The following is a 26105-nucleotide window of genomic DNA, read 5'->3' as shown; positions in this document are numbered from 1 at the left end:
TGGTCGGAGCACTCCGCCATCCTCCGCTGCTGGCGCCCTCCTCTGAGCCTGCAGTACGTTTCCCAGGTGGGGAAGACGGGGTGCCTGAGCTCAATAATCAGGTGCCTTTTCCAGAACAGAAACTCATTAGAAACATCTGAAGGGCCCCATGTGCCCTGTAACAGGGGGGAGACTGCTCAGTGGGGAAAGGGAGCCCACACAGGTCTGTCCTGGCAGCAAAGGGACTGCCCCCCACAGGCTCCCTAGCACAGCCCCCCTCCCCGCCAGGTTCCCCTGCCCTGCCCTGCCCTGCACAGCCCGGAGGACAGGGCGGAAGTCCACAGGAAAACCAATGCATCTCCAGGAGCCAAGGCAGGTGACCCTGCCCCTGTCACTTGGTCAGAGGTGTTCCGTGGTCTCCCCTGTGTTACACCCCACAAATGACACTCTGCATCCGAAGTTAGAAAAGGAGGAGAACCCTCTCGACCCGTTCACTGATCCCGTTACTGGACAAACTGCTCAAACCCCAAATCCCATATTGTAACGAGGAAGAAGAGAGAGCTGAGTGAACAGAGACAATCACTTTATCTTCTTGAACTGCTCAAGGATATACTCTTCTCTAAAATTCTCAAATGACTGATAACATTTAACCCAAGTGAATCACTTTGAATTCCTAAGAAACTACATTTTTCTCCAAGCAGGAGGTCTGCATTGATTATAGACATTATGATAATAATGAGTACCCAGAATTATTTCATTGTCATTATCAGTGTTTACGAACGCTGTTTGGTGCTGTTAAAATTAGTGATAAAGACAGCTAACCGTTAGGTACACTCTTTATGAGCCACCATTGTAAACATCTTTAGGAAGGAATGCATTTGATCTGCACAACAGTCCGTGCAGGCGCACGGCTTTGTCATCCTCACTTTACAAAGGAAACACAAGTCCAGAGAAGTTAAGTATGAATAAGTTAAGAATAAATAAATGAAAATATATGCACACATATGTACATACTAGTGACCCAGAGTGCGAAATCGCACAAGACCCAGGACCCCAGACCCCGCTGCACCGCGGGGCTCCCCGAGTCCTGCCAGCGCCACGGGACTCCCCCCGAGTCCCGCGGTGCCATGAGACCCAGAGTCAAGTCCCCGCCCACCCGCGCACGCCTCACACGCAGCCCCGCCCACCCACGTGCACCTCGCTGCGCAGCCGCCTCCTGGTGACCCGTCTTTGGTCATTACAGCGTTATGACCCCTGGGTTTTTAGTACACAGATAATGGCAGGAATATGACCAAAATAAACAAATCATGATATGACCCATGGTTATTTATGAATTGTAATATTCTGCATAATTTTCTTTGCAGCACGGTTCAATTTTTCAAATTTTCCACGATGCTGCAATGTTTTAACATTGGGGGGGGGGGGTCAACATTATTTAAAAATAAAATCACGTCGGTTCTGATTCTTCACACAGTACCAATGAACAGAGCCTCGTAGCTGTGCGGGAGACAATGTCCTGATGTAAGTGATTTCTGGTATTGGTTGAAGGATAGAAATCAAGTTTCATCCTCAGCTGCCCCCAAATCCCCCCTCCCCGCTGTTCTTGAGGTCCTGATTAAAATGTTCCCCAAGAAACTTCCAGCATGGTTCCAGGTCCATGATACCAATAGGAAGTCGTCTAAAGGCTCATTTAAAAGTGTACAAGTTTCACGGATATTTTCCAATGTGCACTCAACGTTGCCCAGCTATCAACTTTGCTTTCCTGGAATGTTTGAGATGCCCCTGCCAATGACTCCTTCACTCCCTCCCCTCTCCCTAAGCTCCCCTTTCCCCCTACTTCCCCCACAGGGGATCTTGCCTCACATTTTACTGAGAAAATCTAAGCAATCAGCCAGGAGTGCCTTCCTCTTCCCACTACCAAGGGCACAGCCGACACCTCTATGCTCATGCGCTGAGTCTTCCTGGTACTGACACCTGGTTCATGCTTCCTACAAAGGCCATTCCTGCTGCTCTCCATCCCTGCTCCTCTGGCCTCAAGTTCTGTCCTTCTACATGACCCCCCTTTGGTCTGCTCCATCAGGCGCTCTCTCTGCAGTAGACCATAAACTTAGGAACCTCCATGACCCTATGCCGTTCTAGCCATGCCCACACTCCACTGCTCCATGCTCAGCACAAGCTCTGGAATGAAAAGGGGGTCTGTAGTTGCTGCCTCTCTTCTCCCCTCCCATCCCTGCCCCCCACAATGATGCTTCCATCCTCAGCCCCACACTCAGAGTGTCTCCAGGTGCTATCCATGCCTCCAGGTGGGGGCCCAAGGATCACTGCCCTCACCTAATCTTCCTTATTGTCTCTGCGGCCTTCAACACACCGAACTCCTCCCTCCTCCCTAAAACAGTCTTCTCTAGGCTCCCTGACTGGCTCCTCCTCTAGACCCAAGAGTGTGCTCAGGGCTATACCTTCCTATGGCGACCTCATCCAGCTCATGGCCGTCCATGTCATATATCTGATGATGGCTGCCCAGCACTCACACCTGACTGCCTTCCTCCTAGACACAGAACAGGCATCTCAAACTCTTCATTTTCCCCTTCCCAAGCCGCCTATTGCAGGAAACAGTGTCACTGTTTAACTGGCCCCAACACCAGGGCCCTCCTCACCTCCCCCCTCAACACCAGGGCCCTCCTCACCTCCCCCCTCAACACCAGGGCCCTCCTCACCTCCCCCCTCAACACCAGGGCCCTCCTCACCTCCCCCCTCAACACCAGTGCCCTCCTCACCTCCCCCCTCAACGCCAGGGCCCTCCTCACCTCCCCCCTCAACACCAGGGCCATCCTCACCTCCCCCCTCAACACCAGGGCCATCCTCACCTCCCCCCTCAACGCCAGGGCCCTCCTCACATCCTCCCTCAAGGAGATCCACATCCATCCCCCAGGAAGGCCCGGGGACTTGCCCTCCAAACTTCCTTGGACCCACCCTGCAACAGGCAGCCCCCGCAGGGACAGCTGCAGTGAACTCCTACCTGTCCCTCGCCACGCCTGCTGTCTGTCCTAGGGCAGTGGCACTCCTCACCTAGAAGCCTCTGCCTCTGCTTCTCTCTCACTTGGGCTCACAGAACAAACACCAGCAAGAAACAGAACTTCAACATTGCACAGCCCTCTTTTCGTTTCTCAAGTCAGAAGAAATTAAACATTAAAATTGTTAATGGTCTTATTGTTAAGAATCTCTGATAACCTGTGTCCACGTGACTGAGATACCACCATTTTCCTTTCTGCCAGAGTGACTAGTCCCCAAAACCAGCGTGACAGGCCCTCTGGCCTGGATGCCCCAACAGCGGTCCCCACACAAGAGGAGCAGAAAGGGAGGGCCGTGCTCAGAGCTGGCAAAGCCACGGCTGGCATTTGAAGAGCAGTTTTATTTACTGGGCCCAACGGCCAAAACAATGGGCCAGAAGAAACCAGGCCGTACAGAAAAGGGCTCTTACATATTGCAAAGTTAGGAACGCTGAAATGTTTTCAGTAGAGAACATTATGACTCACCTCTTATAGGCTGTGGTGACCTTACGATAACTGTGTATCTGTTCATTTAGTTAAAAATGAGAGCAGCGCATGGCATAAAAATATGTAAGTACTGCCAGACGTTATAAACTAAAGTTACCCCAACGCTAATTGCAGTGAGCGCTTGAGAATGATGTCGTCCATCATCAGCATGCATATGCCTCCTTCCCCCGTACCTCTCGGGGTCGCTCCACGCAGAAGGCCCTCAACCTGCCTTTGCACTGATGCTGTGATTCTGTAAGGTCTCCAGGCGGCACACGCCATGGTCTTGCTAACCGCTGCACACTGTCCTGTCACATGCATATGAGCTAGGCTCGGCTGGTAGACAGTTACCAGCTTTCCATTTCTTGATTATTAAAAACAATGATGCACACAGCCCTGTGTGCGTGTCCTTATGAGTCTACCTATTGGATAAGTTCCCAGCGGTAAAACTGTCAGGACAAAAACACATATATTTTAAACTTGGGTGGATACAGCTAAACTGCCTTCCAAAGTGGCTGCTCCAATTTAATGTTTTCTACTGATTAGAAAGACAGAGAAGGGGGGGAGAGAAACTTCAATTTGCTGTTTCGCTTATTTATTCATTCATTGGTCGATATGCCCTGCAGATCAAATCCACAACCTTGACGTATTGGATGATGCCCTAACCACTGAACTGCCCGGCCAGGGGAGGCTGTTCCAATTTATACTCGCAACACCACAGCAGCTGGCCTCACACCTTGATTACTGAGGAGGACAGATTTTCATCTCTTCTGAGAGAGAGACTGAGTTTCTTCTTTCATGTTTATCTATATCTATATATTTATCTATATGCCTATACCTATATATCTATAGCTATAGATCTATGTATGTCTCCATATTCATATTTACATTTATCCTGGCTCTGCCTGCCAGGATAAACAGATACACAAACGTACAGATCAACAGACATGGAGAGAGACAGATATATAAAAACAGAGATCATTTTTGCCTATAGATTTTGGCCATCTGTTTTGGGGCATTATTTATAATTCCTGGAACTTGAGGAATTAGCACTCTATCTGTCACGCATATTGCCAACTGTTTTTCCTAATGCGCTGGTTTTGAATTTGTTTCTGGAATTCTTTCCAAACATCAAGCTTGTGTGGTTTCTATTTTGTCGCTGTCAAATGTGTCAATCTTTTCCTTTGTGGCTCCTGGGGTTTGTGTTGTACTTAGAGAGGCCTTTCTCACTGCGAGACTAGAGATAGATTCACTGTAGGGGCTTTTTAAAACAAAATTTCAGGGAAGTAAAACCAAGGGTCTGGCAACCCCAAGCTTCCTCAAATACAACAGTGGCCAAATGCATATTTATACGCTGCTTCAGGTAACACGTGACAGATTCCACTTGCACTGCTGCCATTCCCAGGGCAGGCACAAGGAACCGCTGCTCAGCTGCACGACCGAAAACGCCTCTGACCCTGGCTGCTCAAACACACCCATCTGCACCCATTTCCTGGGCATGTCCATGGTTATATTTCCGTGGCAATTTCCGTGGGGAGATGGGTGAAGCCATGACACCTGAGAGGCACACGTGTTTAAGATGATCACTCGAGGTGCTGTATAAAGTGTGCAAGGCTGCCCTGGCCGGTGTGGCTCAGTGGATAGAACGTTAGCCTGCAGACCAGGGTCCTGGGTTCAATTCTGGGTCAAGGGCATATATCGCAGTTGCAGGCTCCTCCCCGGCCCAGGCCCTGGTCAGGGCTCATGCAGGAGACAACCAATCAATGTGTTTCTCTCACATCAATATTTCTCTCTGTCTTTCCCTCTTTCTTCCACTCTCTCTAACATCAATGGAAAAATATCCTCGGGTGAGGATTAACAACAAATAAAATAAAAATAAAGTGTGCAATGCAGAGGAGGGCCACCGGCCAGGTGTAAGGGCTTTTATAAGAATAACAGTGCAGGTTGTTTTTATAGATCTTCTCTTATGAATCCCCTATTCTGCTAGGAACAATCAGAAAGGGTTGTTCTATGATAGAGGAAGACAGAAAACAAATTCATCAACCAAAGCCAGCACAAAAAGCACCTCTGATAGTTTTGTAAAACCCAGTACAGCTGTACATGTGTGTACGCATGTGCGTGTGCATGTCCTTGCTACAGAGAGCCAAGACAGATGAAAGGACTGGGAAAGCTGGTGTAACACCAGCTGCTGGTTCTTTATGACGCTCTCTAACACTTCCTAGCCAATGTGATGGAGACAGTTATTTTTAACCTATTTTTAGTACACATGTAAAAAGTGAAAGAGTTAGCATATGCTGAGCCATATTTTCCAGTTAAACACAGAACAATAAAAAAATCCACCAGCAACAAGTGAACTTTACAAATTCAAAATATCTCGCTTATTATACAGTAATTCCCAATTCTAGACACTGTGGCTACAGCCAAACTATTAAAGTGCTCTCTTAAAATGCAGATTCCTGGACCTACACATTGTAATTCAGCTTCTCATTAGAAGGCCAGATATTGGCATTTAAAAATATGTTTTTTATTGATTTATGAGATAAAGGGAGAGGCAGAGAGAGAAATATCACTGATGAGAGAGAATCATTGACCGGCTGCCTCCTGCATGCCCCCTACTGGGGACCGAGCCTACCACCCAGACATGTGCCCTGACCTGGAATCGAACCATAACCTCCTGTTTCATAGTTCGACACTCAAACACGGGGCCACACGCGCCAGGTGACATCAGCATTTTGAACGCTCCTCCAATGATTCCTGTTTGGGGAACACTGCCCTTTAGGGAATGTGAGCCAGTCTTCTGCAGGTGGACTCCATCTTATAACACTGCCTTGCGCAGGGCTTTCCATCCGTCCCTGACCATGCTGGGACTGCCCGGGCCACTGCCTGGGCAGCACAAGCCCCACTGCGCTGCCAGGGCCAGGCCGTGCCACAGGGTGCTCACACTCAGGGTGCTGAGTAATCCCCCTCTGCCCAACACCTAGCCTCCTCGCAAGGACTGGCTTCGCCTGTGGAAACTGGTTCATGAGCACATGGCAATAAAAACGAAAACGGACTTCTCTGGCCTAGAGAAGGCCTAGATTTAATAAATAAACACAAAGAAACAGAGCCTCTCTAATTCTAAGATGAAATAACAAGCGAGATGTACTCTTTCTGCCCAGCAAGAAAATGAGCAGCTTTAGCAGGATAAACAGAAACTATAAAAACCAAGGGAAACTGTGGTCTCGAAAGGTCAAATTAGCATGAATTCTTGCTGACTCAAGTAAGAAGATCAATGCTACATCAGGCAAAAAATGTCTCAGCTCATCATGCAGCCGCTGAAAAATGAGTCTAAATTATAATTACCATTAAGTGGAAAAGAAGGCTTCGAAAGGCAGTCCAGCCAACTCCGGCCACGCGCTCTGTTGAGCTCATCACTGGGTTTAGGTTCAAGATGTGATTGGGTAGAATGTTTAGGGGATTTTTAAGCCTCTCTAATATAATTTCCAACAAGAAAAATCTGTGGTAGTTACAGTCCCCACAATTTAATTTCAGCCAGATGCCTTTCCCTGTTTTCACATTTATTTTTAGCCACCACATGGCTGCAGGAGAAACTGAAAACGCGAGTCAGACACAGTTTTCATCGCAGATGCAGTGAAAATAGTAACAGTTGGTGTATTTTCTGAAGATTAGTTTTTTTAGGAAAGCAATAAAAATGCACTGTGAACAGATATAGTTCAAATATGCTAATAGTACTACCTAAAGTATCTACAAGGAAGTGAGAAAGATAAAGATAAGCAATGCAGTCAGTAGCTAAATATTCTGTAGCATTTGGTTTAGCAGCTTTTATTTGGAAGACTTTAAAGGTGTTGTATCCAGAGTCAGCTGTCAGTGAAACAGCAGGCGTGCAAACACTTCTTAAACTACATTTCTATGAACTATTTTAATGACTGACCAAACTAGAAAATGCTTAAACTCTCTCTTACACACACACACACACACACACACACACACACACATGCACACGCGCACACCCTCTGACTTTAAGGGGACGTAACAGGCTGCCTTTGGTCTTGTTTGCTTTGTCTTTTGAATTTGCTCCGAGGGTGCTGGTGGGCATGTGGGCAGGTGGATAAAAGCCAGTCAGTACAGCTTAGTGATCCCTTCTGTACTGTGAGGACGGTGGAGATGACACACAAACTCAAACTGAAAGTCACTGTATGTGTCTGCACTTGACCTGGAGGGCGGCTTGCCTGTCTTGTAGTGGGAAATACAGGGAGAGCGTTCCTGATTATCCGCAATCTGCGTGTGAGGATGTTCCAGAGACCTTCCGTTTTGCACTAACGTCATCTTCACACATGAATGTTCACAATCACATGTAGAGGAACAGGAGAGGAAGTGTTTACGGGAAAGCTACACACGAAGACCTACTCACCGGAGACGTGGTTAATCGAAGGATGGTGCCATTTTTTATTTCATTGCGATTCTGCAAAAGAAAACAGTCTTTGTAAATCTTCCAACAGAAGCTTGGAAAGAAGAGAATAAAGGCGAATGTACTCTCCTGAAGACTATCGTAAGCATCCTTGTGATTCTGTTTATCCTCACTTGAAGAATTTTTAATTATTTCTACAAAGAACTAGTTCTTTAAGAACTTTAAACTGGCTCCCAGATGTGCTAATTTTATATCAAGTCATAGACAGCATTCGGCACAGAGGCAGTAAATAGGGGCCCAAGAATACCCAACCAAAAAAAAGCAATTTTGAAAGGTTTTTAAGGGACTATGATCTAGTAATTCTACTAACACAGGGTGGATAAAAGCAGGCTTACAGTTGAGAGGGTGCAAAACACAGAGCTAATAATGCTATTGTAATGATCATAACCTGCCGGTCCTTATCCATACAAACAGCTGTGAATCTACTTTTGCCTACCACACAAAAATTTGTACATGAACATTTATAGAGACATTGTTGGTAATACCCCAAAGTGGAAACAGCCTGACTGTCCATGAACTGAAGGATGGATAAACAAAATGTGGCAGGCCCAGTCAATGGAATATGACTCGGCCATGGTACGTGCTGCAGCATGATAAACCTTGAAAACATTGCACTAAGTGAAAGAAGCCAACACAAAGCCCGCACGTGGTTTGATGCCATTACGGTATATGAAATGTCCAGAATCGGTACATCCACAAGACAGGAAGCCCTGGTGGTTCCCACGGGTGGGGAGGGGAGGGGACATGAGGCAGAATGCTAACGGGAACAGCAGTTCTTCTCTGAGCCATGAGAACGTTCCAAACTGGTGGCGGTGATGGTTCCACAAATCTATGAATATACTAGAACCACTGAACTGAACACCTCAGGAAGGCCCGTTTCGGGGGTTGTGGATTGTGTGTCATTAAAGCTGCGAAGAGCAGACAGGAGCAGAGCCGACCAGTCAGTCTGGGCGGTGTGTTTGGGGGAGGCTATTTGAGGGAGTGTTCTGAGCTCTCTGTTAGCCTCTCGGAGAGTAGAATTTCACTGGCAGTTTTATTTGAGGCCAGTAATCAGCCCTCAGGAGACCTCCCCGGAGACACACTTCACAGCGCCCACCAGGAGCTGCGAGGCCAGGAGGTTAACAAAGGGCTGGCCTTCTCCTGCTTCCTCTAGGACACTAAGATTTCCTCAGGACGCAGCAGGCACACTGAGGTGGTGGGAAATTTCTTGGGGTCTGATGCCAAAACCACGCAGAACACTCACTCTCCCTCAGGCTTCAGGCCAACACTTTCTCCCAAAGAAACCCTAAGCTGCGCATTTCCTACCGAGCACAGCAGGCCTGAGGGCCCAGCACTGCGGAACCAGACCCTCCTCGGAACCGATAGATCGAGAGCATCCCCAGCCAGACCCCCGGGGCCGCCCCTCGAGAAAGCTGGCTGCTCATCACGGGAGACGCAGGCCAGGGCTGAATGACCACCTGCGCCAGGCTCAGCAATGAGAAGGTGAAATAAATTTTAGTCATTTAAAAGGTCTCCTTTTGGAGATCAACCGAAGGACTTATATGCATGCATATGAGAATAACTAATGGACACAAGACACTGGGGGTGGGGGAAGCCGGGGAAATGTCAAGAGGGAGAAAAAAGGAGACATGTATAATACTCTTTGTAATACTTTAATAAATAAATAAATAAATAAATAAATAAATAAATAAAAGGTCTCCTTTCAATCCTAAAATCCTGACTCTATGAGAATTGGGGAGGGAGAGAGCACATACTAATTCTAGAATATTAAAGGGACAAGTTTCATACCTCTTTCCTGCTCAATTTCTAAATGAATTGAGAAATAGAATCAGAAGATGAATGCTAGAATATCCCATTTGTTACTAATTATGCAGAACGAGGCTCAGCGTGAAAACAGCAGATAGCTAACCAAACCCTCAGATTAGATGCCTACTGAGGTAAGACCTAAGGCACGTTCCCTCCCAAAAGGAAAAAGGGGCCCAGTTTATTCTCCTCAAATAATCAGTCCAGGAGGGAAAGACCCCGGTGTTGTGAAGAGGCCAGGAGGGTTTAGCAATCTCTCCTCATGGAAACTGGAGAGGGGATGAGGCATCCTAGTAACAGCAGTAAACTAGCCTTTATTGAAAGGCACTGGGCTGTAATACCGATTTAACCATCATCCTAATTCTGTTCCCATTTTAAAGATAAGAAACCGAAACTTCCAAGAGAGAGAGGGTGAGTTACTTGCTCAACATCATGGAGGGGAGAAAGGGGAGGGGAGGACCTGCCGGGAGGGGCTGGACTCAGTCTCCCTGGCAACGAGAGGAAGACCTAGAGCTTGCATTTATCCTCCGAGGGGTGAGTTCATCAACTGGTCAGCATCCATGACAGCACAGACTTTTAGCACATGCTCTGCAGACTCCGGGGGTCCCCGTGAGCCCACGGATGCGGGGCGCTGGGTGGGAGTCTGGGGTGAAATAAAGCAGCGGGGCTCCAGGCCCCATGTTGACTCCTAATGTTCTGAGGTCCAAGTACGGGGTCTTTGAAGAAAGGGTCCTGAGGACTGCTTGTGAGAAACCATAGCAGTATTAAAACCATGGGCAGCCAGAGCTGGGTTCAAATCCCGCTGTGTGTACTAGTGCAAGCGACCTCACCACTCTGATCCAAGTCTCCGCTTCCCCAACACGGGAGGGGGAGTCATCACACAGAAAATGCAGGGGGAACCAGGCGTGGCGGTGCTCCGTGCCTCGCGAGCAAAGGGCTGGAGAAGAGCCACCGCGGCTGCTACACAGAGAGCAGCACCATCCCTTCCGCTGGGCTCTCCGTCGGCAGCTCATTAGCCTTCTCTCTCTTCCTTTCCCGGAAAAAAATGCTTTTTAATCAGTGTTGTTTTTTAAAAATATATATTTTATTGATTTTTTTTACAGAGAGGAAGGGAGAGGGATAGAGAGTTAGAAACATCGATGAGTGAGAAACATCGATCAGCTGCCTTCTGCACACCCCCTAGTGGGGATGTGCCCGCAACCCAGGTACATGCCCTTGACCAGAATCAGACCTGGGACCCTTGAGTCTGCAGGCCGATGCTCTATCCAATAAGCCAAACCGGTTAGGGCTTAATCAGTGTTTTGTACTTTGGAATAAAAAATATAAGTGAAAGAACTATTAATACAGGTATTAAAAATTTAAAGGTCCCACCCTGGCCAGAGTGGCTTTGTTGGTTGAGCATCATCCTGTGCACTAAAAGGTCACCAGTTTGACTCCCAGTCTAGGCACATGTCCGGGTTATGGGCTTGATCCCCAGTAGGGGGCATGCAGGAGGCAGTCAATTGATCTCTCTCATATCAATGGTTCTCTCTCTCTACCTTCCTCTCTCTCTAAAATCAATAAGAACATATTAAAAAAACAAAACAAGCAAAAACTTTAAGGTCCCAACAGAAGGCCAGACCAAATTCAGAGAGAAAAGCACTGGTGGCCGCCTGCCTGGGAGCCTGTCCTGTCAGGGAGGTCCCGGGACCTCTCGCGGGCGGAGGGCACCTGCGCACTGAGGAGTGCCAGCTTGGCATGGACACCCGGTGACAAAGGAAAAGGCTGCGCTTGCTCTGATTTCACGCATCCCCTGGGCAGAGGAGAGCAACGCTTTAGAGCAGGGTCTACAGGCAGGACAGTCTGCAGTGGACCTCCTTTACCTGCGGAATCTGGGGCCAGGGACACAGCTGTGTGCCCGTTTCCGGGTGTGCAAACGGGGATAGTGCCTGTCTCCCGAGGGTGTTCCGAGGATTAAATGACATAATCCGCCGGAAGTGCTTAGAACAGTGGCAGGCACACTGCCAGCGCCCCAAAAAGAGTTAGCTGTTCATTATTCAGCACAAAAATAACACCCGAAAGCACATTGCTGTGTAGCTGGTTCCAGCGCGTCCCTATATATAACCTGATCAATAAAAAGAGGAGTGTGGTCTATGTTCCCCTCAGCCTAAGACGACAGTCAGCAGCTGCGATCCAGAAGACAGGACACTCACAAACGTGTGCCTCTCCTCTCAGCAGAGCAGCATGTTGAGGGGGGTCTGAGGGCCTTTGTTGTTCTCAGGCCTGTGTGTGTGTGTCACAGGCAGTCAGTCCTTCAGCAAGCACTGTGGGTGTGTGTGAGTGTGGGTGTGTCACAGGCAGTCCTTCAGCAAGCACTGTGAGTGTGCGTGAGTGTGTGTGTGTGTGTCACAGGCAGTCCTTCAATAAGCACTGTGTGTGAGTGTGTGTGTGTGTCACAGGCAGTCCTTCAGTAAGCACTGTGTGAGTGTGTGTGTGTGTCACAGGCAGTCCTTCAGTAAGCACTGTGTGAGTGTGTGTGTCACAGGCAGTCCTTCAGTAAGCACTGTGTGAGTGTGTGTGTCACAGGCAGTCCTTCAGTAAGCACTGTGTGAGTGTGTGTGTCACAGGCAGTCCTTCAGTAAGCACTGTGTGAGTGTGTGTGTCACAGGCAGTCCTTCAGTAAGCACTGTGTGAGTGTGTGTGTCACAGGCAGTCCTTCAGTAAGCACTGTGTGAGTGTGTGTGTCACAGGCAGTCCTTCAGTAAGCACTGTGTGAGTGTGTGTGTCACAGGCAGTCCTTCAGTAAGCACTGTGTGTGAGTGTGTGTGTGTGTGTGTGTCACAGGCAGTCCTTCAGTAAGCACTGTGTGTGTGTGTGTGTGATTTTGCTTATCTTATTCGTTGACTATCTCCTTTCACCCTTAGCATGTCACCTCCATGAGAAGAGGTAGTTTATCGTGGCTATATTCCTCTTTTCTAGAACATGAGTCTCCATGGCTGGCATATGGGAAGTACTCAATAAATATATGTTGAATAAATGGCTGAACCCAGTGCACGCCTGGCCATAGAGGAGACACTGAGGTAGATACAAACTTAAATAAGACTTAACTTCTGTCCGCCGGGAATTCAATAAAAGTGGGAGACTGATAGGTGATAATTACACCTAGACCAGGAGGCGTCCTGGGCCCACAGTGCGTGATGGGCACTGCGCATGCACGTGGGAGGGGCGGGGAGGGGAAGGGGTGTCCAGCGAAGGCCTCCTTGGAGGTGATCTCCAAGACCATCCTGTACCAGCAAGGATTTCCCGGGACAGAAGAGGAAACAGCACATCTCAGGGACAAAATTTGATCCTGGAACGGAGATACGTCCTGAGTGATCTTGGAGGCTGGGACACACCAGGAAAGGAATGACACCTGAAAGGGGGACTTGGCGAGAAAGGTGATGGGATTAAACAAGGCAGTAAGATTCCTAGACACACACATCTGGTGACCACCAGCGGAAAAGGGGGTGGAGGGAGGTGGAAGAGGGTAAAGGGAGATAAATGGTGATGGAGGGAAACTTGACTTGGGTGGTGAACACACAATACAATATACAGATGGTGTGTTATAGAACTGTACACCTGATACCTATATAATTTTATTAACCTATGCCACCCCAATAAATTCAATAATAAACAAACTAGTGAATAAAAAGACAGATAAATTAATAAAGGGCAGAAAAGGAGCAGAAAGCATTTCCGTGGGAGCGTCCGGACTGTTCCCAGTGTCCAGGCAGGAGGGAAAGCCAGCGGCAGCCACCGCTGCCTCCTCACGCCCAGGCCCAGGCTGTATAGCCCCTCCCGCCACCACGTCTCCAAGGGGTGCCTGTTCCTCGCAGAAGGAGCTCAGAGACTCGGGCCTCTGTGTGGAGTGGATAAGAAGCTCATGCAGAAAACATGTCCTCCTCCGACTTTTCCCTCTGAAGTGTGTTTTTCTCAGTGTGCCAACTTTCTATCTAGACAGACAACTTAGGAACAATTTCCTGGTCAAAACTCCAATTCTACTCCTCTTCCTGCTATTTTGCAGGTTAGAGGGGGAGGGGGCTTGTGTGACCCCATAATGCAGGCCCCCAGAGTGCAGGCAGCTCCAAGGATTTCTCGATTTCTCTCTCTCTCTCTCTCTCTCTCTCTCTCCCACCCCCAGATGGGATGAAATCCCTACTTTGGATGCATGACCAGGAAGCAGGCTCCCTGTTCTGCACATCCACTGCTCCATCATCACAGAGACTGATTTGGCATGGAGACCTGGCCCCATGTGTCCCGTGTCCATCTGGGTGATCTTCGAATCTCAGGCTGAAGGAGATAACTGGGGACCAGTATGGGATATGCCGGTTGCTAGGTGACAGAGCAATGCCTCCAGAGGATAGCAGGTCAGACATTTGAAGGGGGATGTTAGAAATAACCGAAAATCTGAACCCCAACGCCAGGAGGGAAGGCTGAGGGGGGGAGGAGGAAGAAGGGAGAAAGGGTGGCAGGCTGCTGTAAATGAACATTTCCCCTCAGTGACATTCCGGTCTTCCCCAAGGTCACTTATGATCAGGGACAATGTCCCCGCAACCCCCTCCACCGCTCTGGCAGCTGGTCTCCACCTATAGCTGAAGGGTTTGGATGGACTGCACTTCCCCTCTTTTTTCTTGCCCCTCACCAGCTTCTCCTCTCAGCAGCAGCTTTTCTCAAGTCTTTTGACGTTTCCCAGCACCTACACAGCCTTTGTGGGATTCCCCACACCGGAAGGAGAAAGAACTGGACGCGCAGTGAGCAAGCTGGCTGCTGCCTGCCTCTTAGCGGGGTGAGCACAGACCAGGAGGTGCAGGCTGTTCGGCGGGAAGGTCTGCTGTCCTTGCATGGGTGACAGGCCCCAGTGGAGGCCTGGAGAGCAGCGGGCAGGCAGCTCACAGGAGCCCAGGGCAACAGGGATGCAGGAGCCCCAGGGAGAACGTGAGGAGAATGCCTACCCCCTCGGCATGTGGTCAATAGATGGCAGAGATAACGATCAAGATAGAGCTAGAGATTAGGAACAGTATGTTTAAGAACACGCTTATCGTAAGGGAACATGCATTATTAAATGTTCACAATTGCAACAACAACAACAAAAAGCACCCCTTCAGAAAGGCGAGGAAGGTGCCTGCTTTTCCCGTAACTTCACTGGGCAGGAGTAAGCATACACCCACCCACAGTCATGTGCTGTCCGGGCCCCAGGACCCAAAGCTCAGGGTAGAACTCAAGCCATGTCCACGTCCCTTACGGCCCTAGGATAAAACACGACTGCATCTAATTCCTGAAGAAGTAATAAAAGGTCATTATTTATTTATTTATTTATTTATTTATTTATTTAAATTTTTATTGATTTCAGAGAAAAAGGGAAAGGAAAAGAGAAACATCAATGATGAGAGAATCATTGATCGGTTGCCTCCTGCACGCCCCACACTGGAGATCGAGTCTGCAATCCAGGCATGTGCTCTGACCGGGAACCGAACCGTGACTTCATGGCTCATAGGTTGACGCTCAACCACTGAGCCACGCCGGCTGGGCTAGAAGGTCGGTATTTCGATGTGAGTCTTGAACTTAGCCTTGAAGCCTGTGTAGCCAGGCCCCCTGAGCACAGCAGCTGAAGCGGGGTTGGCACCAGCCAGGGCACAGTGTGACCATCAGATCAGGAGGTGGAGGACACGTATTAGCAGCACCCCTCTCCCTGCAGGTGCTGTCCTGGAAGGATGGTAAGAAGGGGGGGAGTGTGGCTGGGGGGTCTAGGGGTTGGAAGGTGCAGGGGACTGAAGGAAGAAACCCCAGGTTGGGCCTGGGCCAGCTGACCTGTCGGGTCACCTTGGGCAGGTCAGTTTGATCCAGTTTCCTCATCAACAGGAGAGAGGCACCCTGGCCAGTTTCCCTTGGTGGATGGAGCGTTGGCCCATGGGCCAAAGGGTCCCGGGTTCGATTCCCCGTCAAGGGCATGCACCTCGGTTGCAGGCTCAATCCCCAGCCCTGTTCAGGGCATGTGCAGGAGGCAACCAATGGATGTGATTCTCTCACTTCGATGTTTTTCTCTCTCTCTCTCTCTCTCTCTTTCTCTGTCTCTCCCCCTCCCTTCCACTCTCTCTAAAAATCAATGGAAAACAATCTTCAGATGAGGATTAAAACAACAACAGAATCGAGGCAAGGGGCCCAGCACCAAAGGTCATCTCTTTGCTCCTCTTTAACTCTCAGTAACACACACAGAGGAAATGTGGACGGCTTCTGAGCAAGACCACTGACTGAGGAAGGGGATGCTGCAGAGACATGAACCTGTCGGCCACAGAGACTCAGAGCGGAAGCGGGTGAGCTGAGGAGGTGGGGCGAGGCGATGGAAGACCCCGGCCTCTGGGGCCTGGACCCTCCTCAGTCAGTCAGCCTGCCAGCTCCAGCCCCACACCACTGGCTCTGATCACCCCCAGTCTCCAAGCTCACAATTCAACAAACCAGCCCGAGATCCAAACAGCCAATGAAGAATATGTTCTGTGACAAAAACGTATGCCTTTCCTCCCAGACATCATTTGGAGCAGAATAAGCAGGAACGCATTTTTGGTAGGTGATTTTGTAAGGTCCAACAATTGCCTTAAATATGTTCACAAATTCTACCAATTTTCTCTATGGAAACATCAGAGATGCAGACTTCTGACAAAAGATGTCCACAGCAGCCTTTTTTTTTTACACTGGAGAAAAAATAAACTGAAAGCAAGTCCAAGTATTCCCATCATTCATTCATTCATTCATTTATTCGTTGTCTCTAAGTCAAAGCCAACCTTCCTTGGTCCAGCCTGTGCCGATAAAGGAGCGGACCCTGCAAGCATTGGCTCTGCCGTGGGGGGAATGCTAAGCTTCCCGGGTAGAGGGCACTGCCACCATCCTGCCTGGAGGGCCCACTGTCATCATTACTCAGTGAGTGTGGACGCCTTCAGGCCTCCTGCCCCCTCAGCCTCTACTCCCCGTCTCCCAGGCCACATCGCGGCTCTGGCAACCCACCTTCCAGCACAGGCTCACGTCCATAGTCCAGCACAGGCTGCATCCCGCATGGAGGAGGTGATGTGGATGTCAGGGAGGCCCTGCCCTCTTTCAGGAGCCCTGCGGGGAGTGGGGGGGGGGGGGCACATGTCCTCTCTTGCTCTCCAGCTCTTACACTGTCTGCTCCTCTCAGAGGAAAGGCCACGGCTACCTGGCTGCAACGGCTGCTTCCCTTACCCCTTTCATTGCAGTTAACCGGCTTCTTTAAATTAAAGTTTCATTTAATTTCAAATTAAATTTTTTTAATTATTTAAAAAGAATCTTTAAGTTAAATTTCCCCTGTTCAAAAAAATGGTATCAATAAGTTGTGACTGCACCCCGAGTGACACCCTGTCTTCCAAACGCCCCCCATCTGGAGGAAAACGCGTACAGATGTGGCAGCAACACACCCTAGAGACATGAAAGTGCTGGTGGGAAAGGGTGTTTAATAACACGGGAAGGTGTCACATTCTGAAGTGAGAAATGAAGGTGCAAACACTCCTGCAGATAAAGGGGTCCCAGGTGAAGTACAGCATGGGGGTACAGTCAATAATATCGTAATAACCATGTGGGGTGCCAGTTGGGTGGCGGAAGTATCAGGGGGTGGCTTGTGGTGGAAATGTCTAATTGCTGTGCTGTTCACCTGAAACTAATATACTATTGTACGTCACCGTCACTGAAAAACTAACATTAACACGGCGGCAGCAAAAGCCAGTGCTGCTGAGTCCCAGCGGAGGGAGCATGAGGCGTGTGTGCACTGGAAACCACCGGTGTTCGGGCAGATGACCAGGTGGACGATGCTCGCCACCTGCGACCTGTTAATGAACCGAAGGAAAGACGGTGGGGAACTTCCGCCTGGTGCTGGGAGTGACTGGCCACCCAGGCAAAGGGCGCTGCTGGCATTTCTAGGGGAGAGAGCGGCGGCCTGGGGGACAGGGGACCTGCCGAGCCAGCCGGGTGGGCCACAGGCATCAGGCCTTCCCGGCCCCTGTCCCTGCCGTCAGCTCTAACTGCCCCCCAATTGAAGGACATGTGTAAACGTTTAGGCCCAGACTGAGGGTCAGGGCAGAGCCCGCGGCAGCGGAAACGCACAGAGGGTGGAGGAGAGAGCTGGCCTCACAGGAGAGAGCCCGCGCTCACAACACGTGGCCTTCCCGCTGTGCTAGTGGCACTGGCCACCCCCGAGGACGCTGCCGCGGCTGGGAAATAGCGACTCGTGGCCTGTTGTGGGCCAAGCGGGCAGACGGGGAGAGGAGGAGACGTGGACCTCAGAGAGGAGGGCTACAGGGCCAAGTGGGTGGGGACACAGAGGGGAGGAGTGACCGAGCTAGCCGGCTGGCCCCAAAGAGACAGCGTAGTGTCCCACAGCATCCTGAATATGCCGCGGTCTGTGTGCCACCCGGACACTGGGATCAGACGGGCCTGACTCAAACCTTGGCCTCACCACTGCCGGCCCTGGTACCTGGCACTGGGCACAGTGCCTGGCACCCAGCAGGAGCTCAGGGAACTTTCAGTAAGGGATGCACGGCCAGGACACCTCGGGGCCTCGGTCACTGCTCTGCGCGACAGTCACAGCCAGGCCCCACGTCACGGGGTCTAAATTAGACATGTGGGGAGGACTCAGTACACCACCTGTGAAGAAGAGGCAGGTCCTGCACTGGGCACCAGACAAAAAAAGGGCCAGGCGCCTTGGGCAGAAGGAACACCGGCCCATTCTGGCGCATCAGTCCGGACTTTTCCCCTTTCTCTTTTCCGTCGTGAATGTCTTGGCCGTCTTGGGAAGCCTAGGGGGCCCTTCTCTGAGCAATGTTTTTAAACGTGTACAATAAAACACATAAGCTTGCAAAGAAACCAACACTTTCCCAGGTATTTCTGAAATGGTATCACAGTCACATGCATGCAGCCTCGGCAGTGCAGGGATCCGCAACCCTCCAGGAAGCCAGGCAGCGAGTGGCTAAGGCGCCTGGGCCAGATGGCGCTGCTGCAGCGATGACAGGGACGCACGGGCGTGGCTGTGCTCCAGTCACATTACTGACAAAACCCGGGCTGCCTGGATGTGGCCCACAGGCTGCCCCGCGATAAAGCGTGAAATGACAAGATAACTGTAAGGTCTAATAACCACCATCGTTTCTAATTAGGTATAATGGTCATAAGTGACACTGTGAGGTCGCTGTAATAACAGTCACAGATGGAAATAGCTACTTCTACTGGTAACATCGGTGTCGATACTGCTTATACATCATGCCTTGCTGCCCACATTTGCTTCTGAAGTAAATGCGAACTCCACATTTTCCTGCAGGTGTGACTTTCATCCTAAACAAGTTCATGGACATCAGGTTAAAGCAGTAGTTTTTCATTGTACTTACAAGAAAGTCCAAATTCTACCGCGGTTAGAGCCTTAGCCTGAGATGGCCCCGCCAACCTCCACAGCCACCACGTGGTCCCACCTCCCACCCGGCTCCTGTCCTGTTCCCTCTCGTTCCCCCACAGTAGGTTCCATACTGGCTGTCAAATCTTAGCTCACATGTCACCTCTTCAGAGAGAGCCCTGACCCTCCCAGCACTCCTGGCCAATGCCCACTGGTGGGCACCCATGGTCCTGCAGTGAGAGACGGGTTGTCCCAGAAATGGCCCAACCACCAGGTGAAGCCCAGAGGCTGGCCTGGGGTAGCACAAAATCCGGGAGCAGAATGGCTGCCTGAGACCGAGGGTAAGTTTGTTGCTCACATAACCTGGAGGAATGAGGGCTCAAGCCTTCCTTTCTGAAAATCATGTCCACCTTCCCACAGCCTTAGCTCATTTATATCTGGTTACTGATAAACCTGAACCAAGCCAAGTCATATTTCTGATGGGTTCTTGAACCTATACTCTATGGTGGGCCCAGAAGACTAAACCTGAGCAGCAATGTCTGCCACGCTCTGCCCCCATATCTTATGTCTCCTCACCTACTTCCTTCATAGCATCACCCCAATCGGGAAATAAATACCTGGCTCAGTTTTCTACATCTCCCGTCTGTCTCCACAGCCGCGAGAATATATGCCCGAGAAGCGTGAGCATCTTCACCTTTTGTTCGTCAGCAGTGCCCAAAACAGCGCCTGGTATGTGCTTTTGGAATGAACTGAACAGACATTTTAACCATTATGTGGCCTGGAGCAACAGCCAGAGTCAGTCTGTAAACTAAAGCTAACTGGCCACTCAAGCCTGTAAAGGCATAGGCTCAGGCCGCCTTCCTCCCACACGGCACATGAATCCCGGGCCGCGTTTCCTCTCCTCCTCTACCCTACACTCTCCAGTCAGCCAGTGAGGTTTACTTCATGCCCACTAGTAGGCACATGTTCTAAGCTCTTTTTTTTTTAGAACTGAGATGTATTTGCTCATGTCCCATTATCAATCCCTGTGTCCGCAATGATGTCAAAAAAACGCCATCGCACTGCTGCCCTAAACTACAGCATCAGGCTGCGCTCCCAGAAGCCCAGTGAAAACCAGCCGCCGACATCTGCAGCGACTGGGTGGCGGGGTTCCCAAGCGGGTCCGGAACCACCCCCAGGAACCCGCCTACTCCGGCCTGGAGAGGAAGGGCGGGAAGGAGAAGAGGCTTGGAGAGGCCCTAGACAAGCAGGACTCGTGCTGGGGTGCAAGGACCCCACAGCCCACAGGAGAGGAAGAACGGGCTCTAACTGAGGCCCCACCAGGGCCCTCCCTTCTTTTCTTGATCAAGGACGGAAATTAGAATTTTGCAGACTTTTCTAGAGGAGTCAGGAGGGATGACAGATGTAAGAGAAGGAAACGAAACAGGCAAACCTTTGAAAGTCTTCAAAGCTCATCTGCCTCTTAGCGTTCTCCTCCTGTTCACGGGAGCACACATGGCGCTCGGACATCCAGGCCTTGTCTCGAGGAGCCGTGCTGCCGTGGGCACGGGCCCGGGAGGCAGAGGCCTGAAGCAGAGGCCAGCTGAATGCAGCCAGGATGGCCGTGCGCCTCAGGAGTGGGACCGAACTGACGCAGAAAGCACCTCTCCTACAGACGTGTTCTCCGCCACAGATGAGCCTCTACATGGAGGGTGGGACGAGGCTCATCAAACCACTTTGGGAAGCGGCCTGGCAGTACCTAGTAAAGGTGAAGGTGGGCATCCCTCTACCCAGCGGCCTCTGCATTCTCGTCCAGAGGAACCTTCCAGCGGGGCCACATGCACACACACAGGGGCGCTCATGGCAGTGTGCTCACCACACCCACACGGGCCAGGAAAGTGGATAAGTCAGCCGCTGTGTATTCATGCCACAGAACCCATTGGAAAATGTAATTGCAAGTGAGAAAAATTAAATTGCATAAGGTTACCGACAGTATGATAACAATAATTTAAGTTAAAAGCTCTATATTATTCTACATGTGTAGAAAAGCTATAAAACATTCATGCGAATAATACATATCAATTTTAGGCTAATTATTTACGTCTGAGAAGGGAGGAGTAGAAGGAGAAGAAAAATGATACAGTAGGGCTTCAGCTGGACTTGCACATTTATTATGGTTATTGTTACTTTTTTGTTAATCCTCACCTGAGGATATTTTTCCCATTGATTTTTTTTTAGAGTGGCAGGAAGGGAGGGAGGGAGGGAAGGGAGAGAGAGAGGAACGCTGACGTGAGAGAGATACATGTATTGGTTGCCTCCCGCACGCATCCCAACCGGGGCTGGGGGTGAACCTACAACCAGGTACGTGCCCTTGCCCCAGAATCAAACCCAAGGCCCTTTGGTGTGCAGGCTGACACGCTAACCATTGAACAACACAGGCCAGGGATACACATTTTTAAAGAGATGATCTCAAGTAGTATGCAAATGTTAACATCTATTAACATCCAGATGATCGGGGTTATAGGTGGCAGTTATATCATTTTCTGTACTTTCTTGATATGCTTGAGATATTTCATGATTAAAACATTTAAATTACTATTCAAATGAATTCTGCTTTCAAAAGCAGTATCACCAGTGCAGAACTCATCTGTCTGAATCAAAAGCAGTGGCTGGATGCCTTGCATTGATGAATTACTTGGTAATGAGGGAACAATTAACGATAAACATACATTTAAACTCCACGTGCCAACTCCAAATTAGCCTTGCGCAACCCTGCTCTTCGTTCCCCGCCAACAGTTACAGTCTTAAAACCCCCAAAATGAGATCTTTTTAAAAAAGTGCCTATTAGTCAAGCCAGTGGTTTTCAAATAATGGAATTCTCAGATAGTGCCTCAGAATCTGAAATAGACAAAGGAGCATTGTATTTATATTAATATGTTTTATGAGCTTAGGTTGGTAAGTGTATAGTTTATTAAAATAATCAGCAGGAATAACGAGGCTTTCTATTAGCATAAAAATGCAGTATCTCTTATTATGTATGATCATTGCAATAACAAGCCTTTACATTCAATTTGGTTTTGTGCTTTGCTGTCTCACTCAGTGTGGAGGAAATCTGGATACATTCGCTGCCGAACAAATCAGCGCCACGGAGCCGCTGACAACACAAAGGCGTGATGTGCCCGTTTCTACAGGTCAGGAGTCTGGTAGGTTCCAGCCTGGTCCTCTGCGTTGGGCCTCACAGGGCTGACATCGAGGTGTTAGTTGGCTGCATCCTCATGCAGAGGCCTCTTCCAAGTTCATTCCAGTTGTTGGCGAATCCGTTTCTTGTGGTTGTATAACTAAGCTCCCTCTACCCCCATCATAGTCACAGGGCCAGGCACACTCCAGGAGAGAGGATCGCGCTGGGCAGGTAGCAGCAGCGGGTGACAATCTTGGGAGCTATCTTGGAATTCTGCCTCCCACACAAGGTATGTAGCTGTCAAAGGTCACTTATCTTGAAATCTCAGAAGTTTCTCCATATGCTTGGAAAAGGCACAATTTAAAGTACTTTTTTCTTGGTGAAGGGATTAAGCCACCAAAAAACAAAAACCTCATAGACATAGACAACGCTATGGTTATTACCAGAGAGAAAGGGGGTGGGGTGGTAGAAGAAGGTAAAGGGGGGCATATGGTGACAGAAGGAGACTTGACCTGAAATGGTGAACACACAATGCAATGTACAGATGAGGTATTATAGAATTGTACTCCTGAAACCTATGCAATTTTATTAACCAATGTCACCCCAATAAATTCAAATAAAAAATAAAACACATTTTCATTCCCATCAGTGAAACTAACACCTAATCTCAGCTTTCATTCCTTATAATAAATATTTGGACTCAGGCAAGAAGCACCCAGCGTTTATGGAAAGGAATAAAGTTCGTTTTCCCTCTGCCATTGGACACCTGACATGCTCTTGAGCCAAACGCCCGCCCTCTGCCTGGCGGGATGGGAGCCGGCACAGGTGCGGCAGCAGGGAGCTTGCTGGGATAGTTGTGCTGCAGTGGGTGGCTTCGTGCCTGATTTAAAATAAAACAGTGCCATCTTCCCAGCCAATGACATGTTTAAGGAGGGCAAATATATGCCCAGAAGTGCAGGCCATGAAGTGCCTCACACTGAGGTCAGCTTCAAGGCTACTTTGCCCAGCAACTTAAACTAATAAAAGTGAAGCCATCATTACAGTTTGTTCGTGTTTACATAGTCCAAGACAGTATTTTAGAAGGATATATAAACTGCATACTTCTGCAATTCCTGAGCCACCTCTCAAAGCCCCTGCCATGGAACTTTCTCCCCAATAATACAGAGATGGCGGTTTCACTTCCAGAGCTGACACTCAGAAGCTGTGTGACCTGAAACCTCAAACTCCGCCCACATCTGTGAGCTTCATGTTTAAATGGAATCACCCGTGGATGTAACCAGGACCTATGAGGTGATCAGTAAACGGGGCTGCATAATCCTGGGACACCCATTTCTTTGACTCATCATTCAACTTCTATTGATAGCTTGTAAGGAAATAGTTAAGGAATGGTCACTTCAACATTATGAAGAAGAAGAAGAACAAGAAGAAGAAGAAGAAGAACAAGAAGAAGCAGCTGTGGGAGAGGAGGTAATTAATCTAAATGAATAATAACAGCCCTGCCAGCGTGGCTCAGTGGTTGAGTGTCAACCAATGAACCAGGAGGTCACGGTTTGATTCCTGGTCAGGGCATATGCCTGGCTGCTGGCTCAGTCCTCAGTAGGGAGCGTATAGGAGGCAGCCGATCGATGATTCTCTCTCATCATTGATGTTTCTGTCTCTCTCTCCCTCTCCCTTACTCTCGAAATCAATAAAAATATATTTTTAAAAAATAAATGAATAAAAAAATTATTTAAAACTTGAGCTGAATACTTTTCAGCCATTAAGGAAGTTGGGCAAATAAATAGGAAATATGAGTCATTGAGACATGACCACAGGCTAAGTGTGATGCCTGCATTATCCCCTTTAATTCTCCTTATGCAGTGGGGCAGGCAGAGTATATTAACTAACCTGCTAAGATGCCTGCTACATGTTACATTAAAATGCAAGTTATAAAAGGACATATATGCTATGATCCCATTTTACAGAAACAGATGCACACCCAAACTCAAGTACACTAAAATGTGTGTCTACTAAAATGTCAGTAGTTTTCTCTGATTAGTAAGATATAATCATTAACAATATTTTGCTTTTCCTCTTTTCTTCCATCTCCAATGTGCTTAATCTGTTTGTGGAGATTTTTTTTTTAATCAAATTTGAGATTTCATAACTGCTTAGGAGCAGCAGGTACTGAAGTGAAAGGGTGTTTTATATTAATTTGCATTAAATTAGTAACATGGCACCTCATTATTTTTTTATATCTAAAAATCTAAAGTTGCAAGAGAGAGGGCATGTGAACACGGAGGGAGAGAAAGAAAACACATGCACAGACGGAGACTACAAAGAGACATGTCCTAAAAGATGGCTGATAACTGAATAAAGAAGAGGTTAGTGATGGGAGATGGGGTGAAAGGAAAATGAAGTCACAGACAGGAAAAAAAGTCAGGAAGAAAGGGGCAAAGGAGAAGGAAAAATAAACACTGAGGGGAAAAGGGGGGGAAAGAAGAAATACAGGGTGTCTGCAAAAAAAGTATCCATATCTATTTTTGACAGCTCACTTGATGTTTCTTTACCAATTTAACTCAATGGAATGAATAATTACTCAAAGTGTGTATGCATTTTGGGGGACACCCTGTACACTGTAGGAGGTAGCTATCCCCTTCTACTCATCTCTTAATGAAATGGAAAGTCTTAAATAAAATCCCAATGGACCACTTTTAGAATTATATTTTTGTGTTTTTCTGTTTCTTTGTATGTTCCCTGTAAGAGTGGAAGTGAATGAAAAGTGTGCTTGCTCGCCAAGGGCACCTGGCCCACGCCAGTCCCGCAGCCTGGAGAGGACGGCATTATCCCACCAGGTCTTTGTAGTCGCAGCACCAAGCACAAAGGCCTCTTGGAGGAAATGAAGAATGCTTACAGGCTTACAAGTGCAGCTAATGGTGGTAACTAAACACGCACGTTTCTTTTTGAACTTCAATCTCTAGAGGTGGTAAAGGAAATGAACCAATTTCTCCCAAAGCTGGACTCAAAAGCAGGGGTATGAATATCAGAGGGCCTCATACATTCTCTCTAAATGCCTGGACGCATTGCCTCAATTCACAGGTGTTTTTCTCGCTCCTCACCCTGAAGAAGGAGAAGCAATCGATCCTTCTTCCCCCTGCATCCTTTAGGAACACGGAAAATGGCCTCATTGCTGCTCTAGGCTGTAAGGATGTAAACTTGCTTCTATTCTGCTTTATCTATCTTTTCTTCTTCCTCTTAGCTTACAAAGTTGAAGTCTAGCAAAAGTAAAAGAAACAATCTCATCTTTAGATACCTTCTGGAAAACAGTACACCTAGCGACAGCTTTTCCCTGAGACAGAAAGGTAAAAGCTGGTGCATGCGCTGGTTTCATTAAAAATCCCCCAAGTTCTTGTCACTCCACCCATAGAGAGGAGGGGCCCATGTCCCCTCCCTTTGAATCTGGGCAGACTGATGACTGCTTCCAGCTGGAGCACCAAGGAAGGTCCTACTGACCGTCGCAGGCCAGGCCACAGAGAGCCCTTCTGCGTGTTCCCTCGGAGCACTGTCTGAGCACGTGCCTTCTTAGGGAGCTCCTCGGAATCCTGCCGCCATACTGTGAGGAAGCCCAAGACGCAGGGAAAGGCCACAGGCAGACACTGCAGTGCACAGGCCTGGCTGAGCCCAGCCTTTCGGGCCCTCCAGCCCAGCAGCCAGGCATTGGAGGGAAGGAGCTTCCAATGATCCCCGCCCCCTGCTACATTTGTGTCTACCCCGGCGAGAGTCCGC

The 26105-nt window shown here is 48.9% G+C and overlaps 1 protein-coding gene across 3 annotated transcripts in view; it reads right to left on the bottom strand.

Moving 5' to 3' along the window:
• Positions 1–26105, bottom strand: part of ELMO1 (engulfment and cell motility 1) — a 392098-nt gene that overhangs the window by 255493 nt on the left and 110500 nt on the right. For all 3 annotated transcript variants that reach the window (XM_036327308.1, XM_036327309.1, XM_036327310.1), the window contains exon 5: positions 7924–7974. In XM_036327308.1, the coding sequence (XP_036183201.1) occupies positions 7924–7974 (51 nt within the window). The remainder of the gene's footprint in view (positions 1–7923; positions 7975–26105) is intronic.

The sequence above is a fragment of the Myotis myotis genome, unplaced genomic scaffold (genome assembly GCF_014108235.1).
Source record: "Myotis myotis isolate mMyoMyo1 unplaced genomic scaffold, mMyoMyo1.p scaffold_m19_p_11, whole genome shotgun sequence".
NCBI classification, from domain to species: Eukaryota; Metazoa; Chordata; class Mammalia; order Chiroptera; family Vespertilionidae; genus Myotis; species Myotis myotis.
This window is presented reverse-complemented; position numbering and strand designations above follow the sequence as displayed.